We start from the raw sequence: 17,274 nt of genomic DNA on the forward strand, positions 1-17,274 counted from the left end.
TATCCCAGTTCTATAAAGATTTAGTACTCTCAACCACAAGATAATCCAAAGATAACGCGCAGAGTTAAATCATTGAGCCTTCTGAATTGAGTACTAATTTCTTAGTCATCTTTAGCAACTTTTTGCTGGGTTACGCTTTCCATTGAGCACTTGAAACGTATGCTTTCATATACGTATGTACATATATAAATAAGCACATATAATATGACTACAACAAGAAATAGAACGCTTTACTTTAATAAAGCATATAAATATGGTTTATCAAATTATTTTCTCGCAAAAAAGCGGCAAGTCACTAGAGCGTGTTCTTTTCATATTTGCAGAACACTCACATCCGCCTTTTGTAGATAGATATGATGCGCGTTGCATTGTGCGTTCTAAGACACAGACTGAGAGCTGGCGAGTCAGTGGCGTATCTAGATCGACAGACATGCAATCAGACAGCGCGTATTCATTATCAGTGAACGCTGACTGAGAATAAGAAACAACTAAGAATAAAAAATGTTATATGAATATGCTAGTAAACAGAAGCAAAAGACAACAAAGACAAGTTTGCATTGAGTAAAAATCCATAAATTGTTGCAAAACTTTGCAAAGTGGCAAATTATTATCGCGGAAAATTCAAACGCTCCACTTACAACTTTCTGCTTCATTTAAATTCAATTATTACATATGTATGTACATATATGCGTATGTATGTATATGTATGCTGAGAACAATTCTACATTCCTTGTCTGCAGAAACATTTTCTAAATTATAAACAACAGTTTCACATTCTTTCAAGAGTAATTAAAGTTTTTATGTACGAATAATTAGAAAGGAATCCATTATGAGTAGGAACTACTTAAATTCTATTATATATTCTTTTATATATTACCACTTTAGTTGCTCGCATATATGATTTTGTATAAGACTTTAATAAGATTGGTAAGAATATTAATAATGTGAATATATTTTCAATTTTATGCAAGATATCTACTTTGAGGACAGCTTGGGGGACAGAAATCGACGAGGTGTCCGATTGTTTTGTCATTTTTTTTGATCTTCGGATAACTTGAAGTTAAGTTGAGGAGATTCAAAGTTGAGAACTCATATTACCTATTTGTAAACTGACTTGAGCTGGCGTAGAATATATTAAGTGTCACTTGTTTTGATGGTTCAGTTCAGTTTGTCTGGCTGCTATATTCTATAGTGAACCAAACTGCAGAATTTCTTCAGAGGTTGCACCATTGCCTTAGGCAATAAACTAAGCCAATTTCTTGAAGATAGATCCTCATATAAAAGCGTTTTCCACACAATTATTTGATAGCTAAAAATCAGTTGGTTCAGATCGTTCAAACGAACAAATAGACAGACATGGTGCGACTCATTTCGCATGCCCATTTAACCGAAGTTTCCTTGCCTTCGTGGCAAACTTAATATACCCTATTTGAGGTATAAAAAATTGGAAAATAGTTTATGAAATACAAACTTTTCCCAAAAGTATGTGGTTAGAAGCTCTCCGTCAATCTTAGCTTTATTCTACCGGAGCACTGCAGCGTTTTTCAGGCAGAAGTGACTGCTATCAAAGTGGCGATAGACGTGCTACTACGAAGTGCAGCTCCTTTCAGGGAGGTGTGCATTCACTCCCACAGTAAAGCGTCAATACTAGCGCCGAGTTCGCTAACTATGCACTCGAAGCTATTTAAGGTTTGTCTGTCATCACTAGAAATAGTATTAAGATACTTTATCATCAGACTGGTTTGCGGTGCCTGGCCTCATAGTGGATTCGCTGGCAGCAGTAAAGAAGTTGAGCTAGCCAGAGTTGGTGCCCTTGCTCCCTGTTGGGATACATCGAAATGGGACAGAGATGAATCTCTTATGGCGTTTTGCATTCTAGCATTGTTCCATTGGTCTTGTAAGGGTTTTATAATCTATTGTATAAGAGTTTTAAGTACCATAACGGACCGGCGTTCTAAGTTGTCCAAGTAAGATCCCTGTTAGGATCGACTCTTAACCTAACCTAACCTATGTGGTATCTTGTCTACTGCACAATTTTTTTACAAAACTAAGTCGATTACATTGTTAGAATACAACTTTAAGAATTTTAAACTTTGTTCCAGTTTTTATTTTTTTTAATATATATTTTCTAAAAAATTTTCATTCCAAAAGATACCATTATATAGTTAATAATAAATTCGAATATTGAGTTTTAATTTTTACTATATTTTACAAAAATTGTGAGCTTCTTGATAACTTCGTAATTACTAACTCAGCTCGGTACCATTACTTTTGACATACACTGTTTCTCAAATTGCGCACAAACGTGAAATAAAACTCAAGCACTCACTCAGTTTACTCAGCACACGAAGCTAAACGTGTTCAAAAAGCCGGCTAACGGCACTCACAGTTGATTATATGTAACTCATATTTGAGCACTTTTTTTGAAGCTGAGCGAAACTGAGGAAATAGAAACTAATGCGTTTGCAGAAACAAAGTTACCTTGTATGTGAAAGAGTAAGTGTGTGAATAAATAGTAATTTTGCCGGTTGATTTTACAGTTGTCTTCGTCTGTGCATTTATTGCACTTTTCAATAAAAGTGATGTTGCATGCAACAAGCGTGTCACTTGTGTGCACCACTCAACCCACTCACTCACATTCAATTCCGCTTTAGCAAACACCACTATTTTGAGTGGCTTTTATTGCAAACACACACTCGTACAAACTACTTGGTGGATAGCCAACAAGCTCGTAAAAGTTTTAGAAACGCTTGGCGGGAATTTGTTTTTGCGTTTCGCTTTGATTTTAGCGTTGAGCAGTAAACAATATTGGAGGGTATATACATATATATATATACATAAGTATGTACATATACTGTTACATATTTATATGTACGGCCACTTTTTTCTTTGTCGGAAACGCACAGATATTTTCCACTTTCCACAACGCGGTGAAAAGCAGAATTTGTGTGAGTTCGCATGAAGGAAAATTTTTTGCGACTTAAAGAGCCAATCAACTCTTGAAGTACTTTTAATCGCCGGGGCGTGGAAAGCGAACAAATGGCGCATAATATGTGAAGCGTTAAATACATGTGCATATGTACATATATACTATACATATGTATATGCATATACTTTAATTTATAATATAGTATAAAGGTATATACGTAAGGCATATGTTTGTAAAGGCACGAACTTTGGCAATGGGAAAGTTTGGCATAATTTACGGCTGTCTGTGTGCATATTTTTTGCACTTCACTTCATTTCAAACAGTGAAGTGAAATATTTTATTGCAAAATGAATTGTCTATATAAGTCAGGCACACATATACAGGGTTTGTCCGGAAAGTAATAGGACCGAGCCGTTTAAAAAAAAAAATGCATGGAACCAATCGTTACAATTCTTTAAAATCTTTCAAAATAGGCTTCTTTAGTGCGATTACCAAGCATTGGAGGCATCACGGAAGGCATTCTCCGGAATAGTCTTGAGAGCCGAGGTGCATGCTGCTTGGATCCCTTTTCATCAGCCTTTTAGAGAAAGAAACTGCGGAAGCGTTGGGATGCCGGCGTTGGTTAAGTAGCTGTTCACAAGAAAGGCGGTGTGAGCCGGGACGTTGTCGTGGTGCAACTTTAAATCGGCTGCGATGTCTTGTCGGACCCGATTGACGCTTCGTTTGAGTCTCTTGAGGACTTCCACGTAAAACTTGGCGTTGGCGGTTTGTCCAGGAGGAATAAATTCATGGTGGACGATGCCTTTAATGTCAACAAAGACAATGAGCATCGTTTTCACTTTGGATTTGCTCATTCTTCCCTTTTTTGGACGAGGAGACGTCAAAAGGCCTGGTGACACCGAAACACTCCACTTATTGCTAAGGCAACTTCTGGGTAAACTGCTTGATCATATCAAACATTTCTGTCGCAGATTTTCCGAGTTTCACACTGAATTTAATCGCGTACCTCTGCTCTAACGAACGCTGCATTTTCGGCTTCCATCACTCACAGAAACACGTCGCGCGAAATTGTTTATCCTGACTGTCCAGGTGCTCGGCGACAACTGACCTGCCGCTTGTACGTTAGCTAGGAACGCCTTCTACCGAATCGAGTCGGTGCTCGCATGCTCCGCAGTACAGTCGCGGCGGAAGAAAATCAGTCCTATTACTTTCCGGACAAATCCTGAACATTATGTCGTCCTTATTGGTAAACCCTTTATACGCCCGTTTTGTAGGAAAGCGTTGAACGACCACTAGAGTTTCGGTTATATTTGTTAGTTCGGCTGCGAAACTTTAATAGAAATTTCTGGTGATGATTTTGGGTAATTTACCGGTTATATAATCGGTAGTTAAATAAATTTATTTTGAAAATTGTGAAAATCACACTCGATTCGTCGTTAAATTTTGCTTATTTTCAGTATTGGAGTTGAGAATTTCATTCAGCTTTCTCAATTATTCGTTTGAACTGAATATTTTCATATTCTACATGACATTTTAAAAAATTTTCCTAGGTGAGCGAGCAAACGGAACTTTATTGCCCAGATTCCATACAAATTCAGACTGACTTTCGGATATAAACTGTTATCTTTAAACACATGTATAGATATGTGTTGTAGACGCGGCTATTTTAAGCACTCAGAAACACATTTTCTCAAACTTTTTATCAATTTTTTTTGCTGCTTGCTCAGTATCGATATACTCTATATTGTTTTGAACATTGGACTCGCTTGTTTTAAAATGAACTCAGAATAATATATGGCTCCTTATGATATTAAATTTAAGTCCCAAACAAACAAAAGAAAATAAAATAATTGGTTAAATGTGTTGTTAACATTAAAAATTCATGTCATTTATGACCTGCTTTAAAACTGTACGTGATGATACCATCTACTTACCCAAATAGGCGTCTAGGCTGACTCTCATATAGCGATGCATTTGTGCCATATAGCACTGAAAATCACACAAAGAAATTCGAAGAAAATTACTTTTACGTACAAAAACAATTAATCACTGTTGTTGTTGTTGGTGAAATGTTTTATTAGCGGTACGATAACATGCTAACTCGTTGCAGTTGAATGAACCCATGCTATAGCACACATTAGCAACCGTATACAACACCAACAAACACACATATAAATGTGGAAGCATCAAAGTACTTGTTTGCGTAGATAAAAGTACTCAACAGCAACACCAATCAACAGTTGAGTGCAAAATAAATAAGTCAACAAAATTGTGAAAACACATTGCTTGAAACGTACCACTGTATTAGTGTGAACTCAGGTCTAACAGCCGCTTTAAACGTTTATATTCTGGCCACCGATACTTTTCGCCGCTGACCTTCTAACTTTTCACTGCGACGAGCGGATTTTTTGCCACGGTTAATAGTGCCACTTGTGCCTGAGTGAAATGTTGCCGCGACTTGTTGCATTGACCGACGAAAGCTGACTGAAAGCACAAACCGCAAAATAGCGGCAAACGCTTTCCCGGTGTGGCATAAAAAGACGCAAAAATAAAATTAAACAAATATTGGAACATTTATGGCTGCCAAGCGGGCAAGTGATGATGATTGTGGTACCATATTGTGGTAGCAGTAAAGCAGCTGGCGGACAAGCTAAAGAAAGCGAGCAAGAATCGTTCTTGCATGACAAGTTTACATTACGCACAACATGCCAACCCCGCAGTGATGTGAACTAGTTGCCAACTACTTTCCAACTGGTGTGAAGCGTAAGCTAAACTCGTTTTTACTTTTGCCAAAGAAGCAACTGATCTCAATTGTCACCAGAAAAGTTGTACACTGATGGAATAATGTCTCTAGCGGGAAAATAGCAAAAAGTGCTCGACCAAAATGGTACATATTTGGTTCAATAAATATAAAAAAATAAGTTGAAGTTTGATTAGAAAAACGAAAAGACTTTTTCGACAATGTAAAAAATCAAATCTAATTCAATTCTGGAGAGATACTATAGTTTGGAGCTAAAAAAGCAGGATGGAAAGAATATTAGTATATAAATTATAATTTTTGATTTTAATAATTTAATGTTCAAATCATAATGTTGATGTCAAATAAAAATTACTTAGTACGAAATCATTTCATAACTATTCACAAGACTGGTCTTTTTGAGACTGGTTCATTTTCAGACCGGAGTCTTATTTGTAAACTAGTGTTTTTTCTGAATTGGTCGGGAATCACGCTTATGTGTTTTTACATATGTTCTGTAGGAAAGCGAACTAGTTTGGACTTATGGTAATTTCCGAAAATATATACTAATTCCTGAAGATATCAAGATCAAAAAACACAAAAACAAGCTAAGGTAATATATTCTCTGTTATATTCTACGTATACTACTCATGACGTACATAAGTTTTACGTATTTCTTATACTAACCGTGACGTATGTACATTTTTTACCACTTCTGAATTCGAAACTAACAAAAGAACCATAAAAACCGTTAACTATAACTATAATACCCTTCATATACCTACTATATAAAAAATTTTCCATATAAAAACTAAATTTTGATCAATCAATTCACATGACAGCTATATATGTATGATATGTTAGTTTCTTTAGAGATTATACTATTACCTTGGACAGTTACAAATGACAAATTTGGTGAAGATATATTTTTAAATCAAAATGCTTTCCATACAAGCACTTGATTTTGATCAGTCAGTTTATATGATACCTATGTGCTATAGTGATTCGATATGAACAATTTCTTCGGAGGTTACATCGCTGGCTTAGATTATAATACACACCAAATTTCTTGAAGATATCTTGTCAAACTAGAAAGCTCTTCATACAAGCGCATTCTTCCAATTGTTTAGTTTACATGACACTTATATGTTATATTCCATATTCGACCATTCAACAGCTTGCATGTGTAAAATTTCAGTTGGATATCTGAAAAACTGAAGGACTAGTTCATGTACTTATATACATAATAATATACAAAGGAACGTGGATAAATCGCAGATGGTCTAAGAAATCGAAAGGGAGCGAAAAGTGTGGACTGGAAATTGAAAACCCATACCTATCTACATTTGTAGTATATAAGATCATATGTAAGTGAATACCTCAGACATTTCTTCGCAAAGTATTCTTGGCGTCAATATTCTTTTTCAATTTCTAGACGAAAGATGGTTTGCCATCTACGGATAATTAAAATGTGCAAACATATAAACATAATTAGCCATTTTCCTGTTTGACCAGCACAAAGCTGAAGTTGAAAGACAGGAATTAAACATCTTCGCCATGTTTTCAATTTTTCTTTTGGCATTTTCTGCTAAGGCCACTTCTTAAGAACTGTTTGTCTGACCACTTTTTAGAATAATCTAGCTTAATAGGCGAGCTGCACTAAAATTAATTGGAATGTTCTTTATCAAGTCAAACCAGAAATTGTGCAGCGCCATAAAAGGTGAATGGGCAGAGGCTGTTAAAGCACTAGAAATAATGGAGCGAGCGAAACTAGCAAATTATAGCGAAAAATAAGAATATATAGGAAACAACTATGTGTATGTACATACATACATACTTACATATGTTTATGATGAAAAGGTTGCTTCAAAACATTTCGAAGAGGGATAATTTCTAAATTTTTTTTCGTGAGATAGCATGGATGATTATTTAAATGCTGAATTTTACACTTGATGTCTTCAATTGTTTGGTTTTTAATATTTCATGCAAGCTATCTTTCAATTGGCAGACTTCTGAGACTGGCTAATCAAACAAACAACTGGTATAAATAGCATAAACAGCCATAATCTAAGAAACATGGAATTGAAAGAGCTGTGAACACTTTACTAAGGTATCCACATACTATTTTGTTTTTTAATTAATTTTTTTTGTGCTGTCATTAGTAAATTGTTTGACAAGCGCGTAAAGCTCAAACAAAGCGAACTGCAAAGTGTCGAATCGAAGACCGCTTATATTGCAGTTTTCTTCTTCGGTTTTTTGTCTACTGATAAGTAAATTTATTGCGCATGCATTTCTATTTCACAAAGAACAAAATACGCACTAAATAATATCAACGGAGCAGTGATTCATAGAAGCCACTCAATATCAAAATATGTGTTAATGGAAACCGTACTGTGTACTCAAAGGGTGACTTTTGTATTAACTGAATATGTAAACGCACTGTTGATGAAATACTATTGTTCTGTTATACACATATAAATAAATATGTATATTTACATAGCCTCAACTGGGTATTTTTGCGCTGCGTAGAAGTTGGGAAGATAAAAATAAAATTTCTTCATAATAAAGTGCTCGTTCCTTTGTGACTTTGCAGATTTTGTATGCTTATGGATAAGCTTCTTCGTCTCCTAGGGTGGTCTCAATTTTTTCAGAAACGTACCAGCAGTAAATTGAGAATAAATGAACATTTCAACATTTTTTGTCGCAAGATTTTTTGAATACATTGAGCACGCTCTGTCCATATTTTTGTTATTTACTGTCTACTGCCACATATACAGATCAACAAACAAGTTAGGAAGACCTAAACTCGTTTATAATCGAACATTTCGAACTCTTGCAACTTACTCTTGCAAGGCTTAATCCCGGGAAGTACTTTCAGCTACACTAGGCTTGGGTGAGTTTTTACGCGATTTTATTCATTCTAAACACGAATAGGCATCGTATTAAGGAAAACACGCTCTCTCAATTTTATAAAAATAACTCACATATTGGCTGAGTCACCCGGAAGTGCGAAAATCTTTACACTAGATATATGGGGGCTCAGGGAAGTATTGGCCCGATTGAACCCATTTGTAGCGCAGAGACTAGGAAAGAATTTTTTTGAATTTCAGTTATATATTTCACACATTGACCGATATTTTCGATAAAAATTCAAACAAGGTCCAAATATTCGCTACCAGGGGCTTGAATAGTTTTGGTTGGATTTGGTAAAATTTTAGTCATATGGTGGCACACCTCAAAGGCTCTATTTGAGAGGAATACTTTTAAATTGTGTTATGTGGGAAGGAGGCGTGTCTGTTGTCCCATTTCGCCATTTTCATGCTGTAACCTAAGAATGTTAGGGGAATGTCTAACATCATATTTGGTTGAAATCGGTAAGGTGGGTCTCGAGATATGTGATTTTACTCTTTCTTGTCGCCTTGGGGGTACAATTTAATGTCTCTGACATAATTAGTTATTGATTTATCGCGCTTTTAGTAGTTTTTAACAGTACCGTTATTTGGGGAGTTATCGACATTGTCATCCGATTTCGTCCATTTTCACAATGTTGGTAAAAGTTCTTATAATATTTGCGCTGAGCAAATTTAGATGTTGTAGCTTTAGTAGTTTAGGAGATATGTACATTAAACTTATTAGAAGGCGGGCCGCGCATACTTTTTCAAAATTTTTTGCCCACAGGTGCCCCTTGCTACTGCGATCCTCTGTGCAGCTTTATATATTAATTTGGTGCTTAGTTATGGCACTTTATAGGTTTTCGGATAATGGCGATTTCTGGGCGTGTCAGTGGTCCGATTACGTCCATCTACGAACTCGTTCTATTTTTTGCCTAAGAAAATGGTTACCAAGTTAGATCAATATATCTCAATTTTTACTCACGTTACAGCTTGCATGGATGGACGGACAGACAGTCACTCGGATTTCAACTCATCTCATCATCCTGATCATTTATATATATACATATATATAACCATTTTAAAATATGTATTTTAAAATAATAAATTTATTTCCAAAGAACGCATGTTGCCGTATTGTGTTACTTTAGGGATAAAGAAGTATCCATAAACATACATATGTATGCATATATGTATGTATGTATGTACATAAATACAAAAACACATGTATGTGTGCAAATACAGTAATACTAAATCAGGTTATGCTCCGAGGAATTGTTAATACTTTGAGTTCAGCGTCTGGTGTCTGGACTGTATACCATGTTTCAACTTCTGCTGGAATGCCTTTTCTTCACATGTACACACACATACAAGTACTAAATTGCATGAGAAGGTGCACTTGTAAGTCTCCAGAAACCCGTTCAGACTTGATATTCGCACTGTGGTGCGATATCTTCTTTGCTTTTGCCGCCTTGCCTCTGCAAATGAGTGCAAGCGCACATATACAAACACATCTAGGCATTGAGAAGTGGTTGTATGCGTGCGTTTTACCACACGAACCAAGCAACGTCCATGACAGTGGCCGAAGTTTCGGTTGTTTGTTGTGTTTTTACATTTCGTTTGACTTTTTCCGCGGCGCATGTAAACAATTCTTGACCTACGCCAATATTTTGCCTGCTAGCCAAAACCAACTTTACACACACACAGACGTGCGAGCTCGCACACACCAGCAGGCAACGAAAAGAAGAAACTTGAACTCCATGGCAAGAGTGCGCGTGTGTGTATATATAGACATGTATTTAACTTTGATGGCAAGCAGCTGTGGTTTCGGCATTTTTGTCTTCTTCTTCTCTGCGCTTGTTATTATTTTTATGTGTGTATATATGTATATTTATGTGCTTTCGTATTTTGACTGCAAACATGTATGAGTAATTGGCCAGTAACACCTTTAGGTAAACAAGTATTTGATACTGCGCCTGTATGGTAAGAGCTAATTTGCAGAGGAATTCTCTGTTGTTTGTGGCATCATTTTGCTGGGGGGCAGAGGACTTCCATAATATTTTTTAATAATTTCTGCAAAAATATTTTTCGATTTTGTAAAAAAGTGTGTCGGAAAAAATAATTTTATGAATAATGAGGAATATCTTTTAGGGTTTACATGGGTTTCCTCGGGTAAAAAGCAGCCTTTTTTCAACAATTTTTTCTCGTTTAAAAAACGAAACATTTTATTAGAATTTTTTATTTTTACAACCAAGCGCTATTAACAAAGGAATTCTGAAATTTTTGGAAATAAATATTTTAAGCTCGGCCATTGTGACGCCACTTGCAGTGACCCCTGGGGAAAAAAATGCGCCCGCGTTGGCAGTATAACTCCCTACAAGATCATCCAAAGTGAAAAATACGTGTTTTAGATAAAATAGTAACTTAGAACTTGGGCGAAGGAGAAAACTGAAATTTGTAAAAATAAAATTTCAGTGAAAATTTCGAAATTTTTTTTCAAATAGTTGTAATCGAAAAAAAAATCCTTCGTCCAAGTCTTTAAGAATTGTATCTCAAAGACCTGTGTAAAATTTCATGAAGATCGGTTGAGTAGTTCTCGAGAAACATTGTCAACCAACTTTAAAAACACAATTTCGAGAAAACGCGTTTAAAGATGGAGCACTTAGCTTAGCTGGCCTCGAGCATACAAGTTCTTAAGGCTGTATCTCCGAAACTATTACTCGGTTTAACTAGAAAACTTAAGACAATATTGTAGAGGTGTTTTAATAGAATTTAATAAGACAAAAGATCGGTTTCTGAAACCCGTAAACCCATCTAACCGCTTAATCTCTATAATTTCGCACTTTCTGGACACCACATTTTATACGTCGGTAAAAAAACTAGAACTCCAAGCAGATATCAAAACACCTACTGAAACATCAGTGGCGATCTGAAGTCTGGGAAAGAAAGGGGTGGGCGTGGCTAAATTTTTAAGGGTTAGGTTTTGTTTTTATTTTTTCTAGTATAAAAAAAAAATGGTGGAATCTTACCATATTATGTCCCAAGCACACTGTATTTTTTATTTAAAATATTTTTTGTCTTTATATGACATACAATCTACTATGTCTTTGTATATTCTTTATCATTTTCGAATACACTAGTATAATACTTCATGCTCACCTCAGATTATGCACCTTGAAGATTTGAAAATTATTTCTCAGTGTATTTAAATAGTTATAGTAATCAATCTATTAATTAAATTCACGCATAAAAACTGGAACGAATCAATAATACGCTGCACGTGGGTCCAGTATTTATTAAGTGTTTGTCTCGCCCTCATGACAGCCAACTTTTGTATTGAGAAACTATTAATATTTATAAATAATTGAAAGGAATCTGTAATTGCTTTAAATTAACTCTCAATAATACCAACAATTACAACAGTTACAACAATTACAAACTATGTTACACGTAGCTCGGGCTGTTGCGCACCCACAATTAACTCGTAATTGGCATCGAGAAATCCGTAAAAGCATTTCACAGCGGAACAAGGACACTTGCGGGAGAATGTCATTGCACCTGCATTAAGTCGCAGTGGTTGACTATTATTCCGCAGAAGCACATGAGAACTGAAATGCAGCGAATAGTGTGCGAATGTTTGTCAGCAAGCGTCCAGACCCTTATTAATTTATGGGAGACTAATAGCCCTCGAACAGCAGCGTGCCAATTTCACCTTTGATTTCTAACATCAAGCAAACTGTGTCTGGGAGAAAACGAGTATTTCGAGCAGATGTCAAATAGTATTAATGTAGTATTTGAGTTGTGTCTCGGAGTGACATGTGCTTGTGGGATATCTATGACTGTTTGTAAGATAGAATTCGATTTAAATGGTATATTTATGCGGAAACTCTGCTCTTGCGGAGAAACATGAAGAAAGTATAAATGATATAACATACATACAATTAAATTATTTATGATCGACAAGCAAAGTGGCCTGTTAATGATATGCATCATTGCCTCAATTTTCGCTTATACCGTAGTGTTGTGGTAGTTTATCGAAACTCAGTAAAACAAGAAAAACCCATAACTTCGTCTACATCGAAGCTATAATACGCTTCACAAATACAAAATATTATTTTCTAGAATTTGCTTTTTATTGTTATTTGTACGGAAGCTATATGCTATAGTGATCCGGTATCGGCGAACCGGAAATATGAGTAGCTTCTTGGAAAAGAAAGGACGTGTGCAAAATTTCGGATCCATAACTCAAATAATGAGGGCTTAGTTCGCATATATACAGACAGACACACAGATGTACGTACAAATATTGCTTAGGAATTGGAGACGAGGTAATATAGGCAAGGGAAATATGACTAAAATCCGCATGGTCGGTTTGTCGTTTAACCTGGCTAAAACATATAACGCGTGATCCAAGTAGGAGTACTTTTTTTAATTGCCTTTTCTTGACAAATCAAGTATGAGTCGTGTCAAGCTGTCATGTTAATTTTTGTTTAGTTATGGTTTGGCGTTTCATCATGGAAAGATTTACGCCTGAACAATGTTTGCAAATGTTCAACTCCAGCATTCATTGTTGGATAATATGCGACCGAATAGACCATCTCCAGCACACAGTAAGGAAAATATAGCATCCGTAGCTGAGAGTGTACACGAAGACCGTGGAGAGTCGATTCAGCGTCGTTCGATGCAACCTGGACTGACGTTCCAAGCCACATTGCTTCGTTCTATCAACTCTTGAAAAGTTTTAAAAGGATCCAAGCCAAATTTTGCGATCATAACCGTCAATGCGACTATTATAGCGCCATCATAACCGACTCTTTGATGCCTGAAATTAAAGCTCCTGGTCTCGGCGACATTTGTTTTCAACAAGACTGCGCTACTTCTAACACATCGCATCAATTGATGGATTTATTGAGATAACACTTCGGTGAGCAGATTATTTCACGTTTTGGGCCGATCGATTGGCCACTAAGATCGTGTGCTATCACACCGTTATACTTTTTTCGGTGGGGATATGTAAAGTCTAAAGTCTATGCGGACAATCACGCTTCGATTCAGGCTTCGGAGAAAAACATCACGCGGGTCATTCGCCAATTACCAATCGAAACGTTCGAACAAGTCAATGCCAACGGCCAAATAATGATTTTTCGAACGATAATAAACATTCCCTATTAAATTTGAAGTTTCTGTGGTTTTTTTTTAAATGTGGGGAACCTCGAAATGAATCACCCTTTATATGTAGTCAGAACATAGAACTCATATAGTATACAGTAGATACTATACAAAATGGGAGTAGTTGCGATATAACTCTGCTCCCGCACCCGTTATGTATTTCGATTCATTAGGGAATACGTAAACAATGTAACGGTTATCAACGTTCAGTCCGAAATTCCTCTTCATAGTAAATTTTAATAATTAAACACTAGAGAGAGAACCAGAGATTTGAAGCAAATAAAGTGATTCTTCACGAAAACCACGAGACTTTAAGTTTCATGTCTCCTGGAATCCGTTTCCGGCTCGAATTTCTATAAAGCGATGGTTACCCAATTTGCGTCTGAATATATTTCAGTTCTAGGTTTGTTTAAATTTTCGGTATATATAATGTCAATAACTTTAAGCGTATTCTAGTACTTCGAAGGGTTTGAGGAACTATTTCCTTTGCTTTAGTTTGAAAATTTGAAACCGGAATACAAACATACATATACCATTCGTAGAAATATTTTTTCTCTATGTTGGTATGACATCTGTGTCAAATGGCACAGTAAAATAATCATAAGTCTTAAGTATACGCTCGGCTTTCTGAAGTATATAAAGTGCACTCGGCAATTTTTACGATGAAATTATTTAACAAAGAGTTCCATTAAATTTTGTGTGCAGAATCAAATTTCTGGTGCCGCAAAAGGTTTAGAATGCTGGAAAAAGCCTTCGTTGATAAATGTTTGTCGCGCGCAAGTGGTTGGGATTGATACAAATTATTCAATGAGGATCGATAATGCATAGACGACGAACCACGTCCAACACCAGCTGATGATCAATAAAATAAAAGAATTGGTGTTGAGAATCGACAATTAATAGTCAAAGATATTACTGGTATCGTTGGAATATCGGAAGGATCAGCGAAAATCACGCCAAAGCAGGCCAAAAATCAAGGTTATGTTGACAGTTTTCGATTTCATCGAAATCGAGGTGTGATGCATTCCAAATTCGTTCCGACCGGCCAAACCCGCAAAAAGGAAGACTATTTGAGTGTTATGTGGTGTTTGCGCGAAGTTATTCGTAAAAAGAGGCTGGAATTATAGGTCGACAACTCTTGGTTTTGCACCTCGAAAATGTCCCGTCGCTTATTGCATTGATTCTTCGTGAGTTTTTCGCTAAATTTTCCACAAATATTGTGCCGCAATCACCGTATTCGCCAGATTTAGCTCCATGTGACTTCTAGTTATTCAGAAAACTCAAACGACCGCTCCGAGGAAACCATTTTGAACGAGAATTGCTATGCGCATTCAAAGCTATTCCTGAAATTGATTTTAGAAACTCTTACGAGGATTGCAAAAAAGGCTGGCACGATTGTTGGTGAGGCCAAGGGGGATTACTTTGACAAGGACGACATAGATTTCGAAAAATGAATTAAAAATTTTAAAATTATGAACAAAGTCTTACTATTTTTCGCCCATAATCGTATTTTTTAAATGTATTTCCTTTCTCCAGTGACCAAATGATTGTGAATAAAACAGAATTTTTGTTTCCGCAAACTATATATATATTTTTTTTGTTTTCAAATAAACAATACTCTTACTACAGAAAATTCCACAAATGTATAATATTTTAAATTGCTTGTAAAGCTCTTTATTTTCTAGCAATATTCTTACAATCTACGATTAAATATGTCTATAAAAACACCATTTATAAAAAAATACGCAGTGGAATACTTCGTAAATGAACCGGCAACAGATCTTCGTAAGAATTCTGTCGATTTACTTCTATAGAAGCTTATTTACCACTACCAACGATTCTACATTGATCGGAACAAATATTTTGTGGTTTGGTAAATTGGTAAATTTTGTTTGAATTATTTGTCGTCTTACGTTTGTAACGGTAAAAATTTAAAAAATTACATATAAATTTATCAAAAATTGTGTTAAGCACATACAAAAGTTATTACATAACAAATTCACATCGATTCAGCTTACAAAAGCAGCCATTAAATATATATATATTTTTCTTTTTATATCAAATTGTTTATTAAAAATTTTTGATTTCGTGTTCCGTATTAATTAGCAGCGTTTTATCGTTTTACTAACTCTCTACTTGTATATATGTATGTACAATGCTTATGCTAGTGATAAATGTATGCTTTGCCTAAATCTAAAAAATTGTTCATCATTTTGCTTTAAAAGATTTGAAAAATTGGCGTATTGAAGTTGAGGATGCATCGCATTATGCGCGTATGTGTGTGTATGTGTTTCCCTTGTGTGCAGTAGACGCGATATTTTGTGTCACGAAAACTCCGCTAACCCAACTCACACAACTTGAAAGTTTTAACCTAATTTATGCTCGTAAAATTGTACAAATAACAATATGACATCACTTTCGTTCACATACGTGTCTGTTATCACCTATTCAATTTAAACAAAGTACAAAAACAATGTGCATGGAAAGAGGATCCTGCCATGGCTTTCAAACACTTACAGCGAGCGCTAAGCGCAAGAAAGCACAACAAAACCAAAGAAAATTGAAAGAAATCAAGACGCTGGCACCGATCTTATCGCGTGGTGTTCAGCTTCCAACGCAAGAAGAGGTACGCGGAAACGCGCAGAACCACGAAGATGACAATGAGTGCAATAATATCGAGTGTGAAGTTAGCGTCGACCATGTCCAGTTCCTCGAGTGTGGTGAGCGGCGACTTGAAGTGACAGTAGGTCTGGAAGCACCTAAGTTTCTCGCGACCATAACCGTAGGTGGCCAAAGCGGTGCCTTCGAAACCGTAGCGGATGTAGGAGAGGTAGGTGATCCAGCGTAGGTAGATGGGTATCGCATCGAAGGACACGAAGAAGCCGGAGAAGAGCAAGAAGGGCACGGACATGACAGGCGCCAAGAACACACCGTTCTGCACATTCATCGCCGCACCGACTACGAGACCGACGGACTGTGCCACGAAGGCGATCATTAAGCAAGCGCCCAAGAACATGCCAAAGCGGAAGAGCTCCCACGGCTGTGAGGTGAAATAGTAAACCAGGCTCACATAGACTACGCAGAATATTGCCTAGAGAGGAGACAAGCAAAAATTATAATTGAATGTATTTATTGGCGGCGCTTAAACTCACTTGGAATGGCAGATCGGCAACCGAAATGGCCAGATAATATGACTTGAGCGAGTACCAGCGATTGAAGTTCTCTTTCAGCAGCACCGGCATCTCCAGCGGGACTGCAAGAGGAAAACAATTGAGTATTAAATTTAAAAATTTACTCGAATTCGAAAAAAATTTCACTTACATGACAGAATCGTTATGGTCATCGACGTGTACATCAAGAACAGCATGTTGAAGAAGAGGAAGCCCAGATTACTCAACACTTTCGCACCATCATTGCCGATATCGTAGTAGAGAGCGCCAATAAGGAAGCCAACCAGGAGATGAGCAAATAAACGCAAGTACATAAGGGTCTACAAAAACAACAACAACGAAATAAAAGTTAGAAGAAACATTCGTGTACGCCGAAAT

The 17,274-nt window shown here is 36.4% G+C and overlaps 1 protein-coding gene across 2 annotated transcripts in view; it reads right to left on the reverse strand.

Moving 5' to 3' along the window:
* Positions 1-15,372: 15,372 nt before the first annotated feature.
* LOC126754261 (ATP-binding cassette sub-family G member 1) overlaps positions 15,373-17,274 on the reverse strand; it is a 44,158-nt gene continuing 42,256 nt past the window's right edge. For both annotated transcript variants that reach the window (XM_050466285.1, XM_050466286.1), the window contains 3 exons: positions 17,048-17,216; positions 16,879-16,979; positions 15,373-16,817 (listed from right to left, as the gene is read on the reverse strand). In XM_050466285.1, the coding sequence (XP_050322242.1) occupies positions 16,317-16,817; positions 16,879-16,979; positions 17,048-17,216 (771 nt within the window). In that variant the 3' untranslated portion in view covers positions 15,373-16,316. The remainder of the gene's footprint in view (positions 16,818-16,878; positions 16,980-17,047; positions 17,217-17,274) is intronic.

Source organism: Bactrocera neohumeralis, chromosome 3, assembly GCF_024586455.1.
Source record: "Bactrocera neohumeralis isolate Rockhampton chromosome 3, APGP_CSIRO_Bneo_wtdbg2-racon-allhic-juicebox.fasta_v2, whole genome shotgun sequence".
Classification (NCBI taxonomy): domain Eukaryota; kingdom Metazoa; phylum Arthropoda; class Insecta; order Diptera; family Tephritidae; genus Bactrocera; species Bactrocera neohumeralis.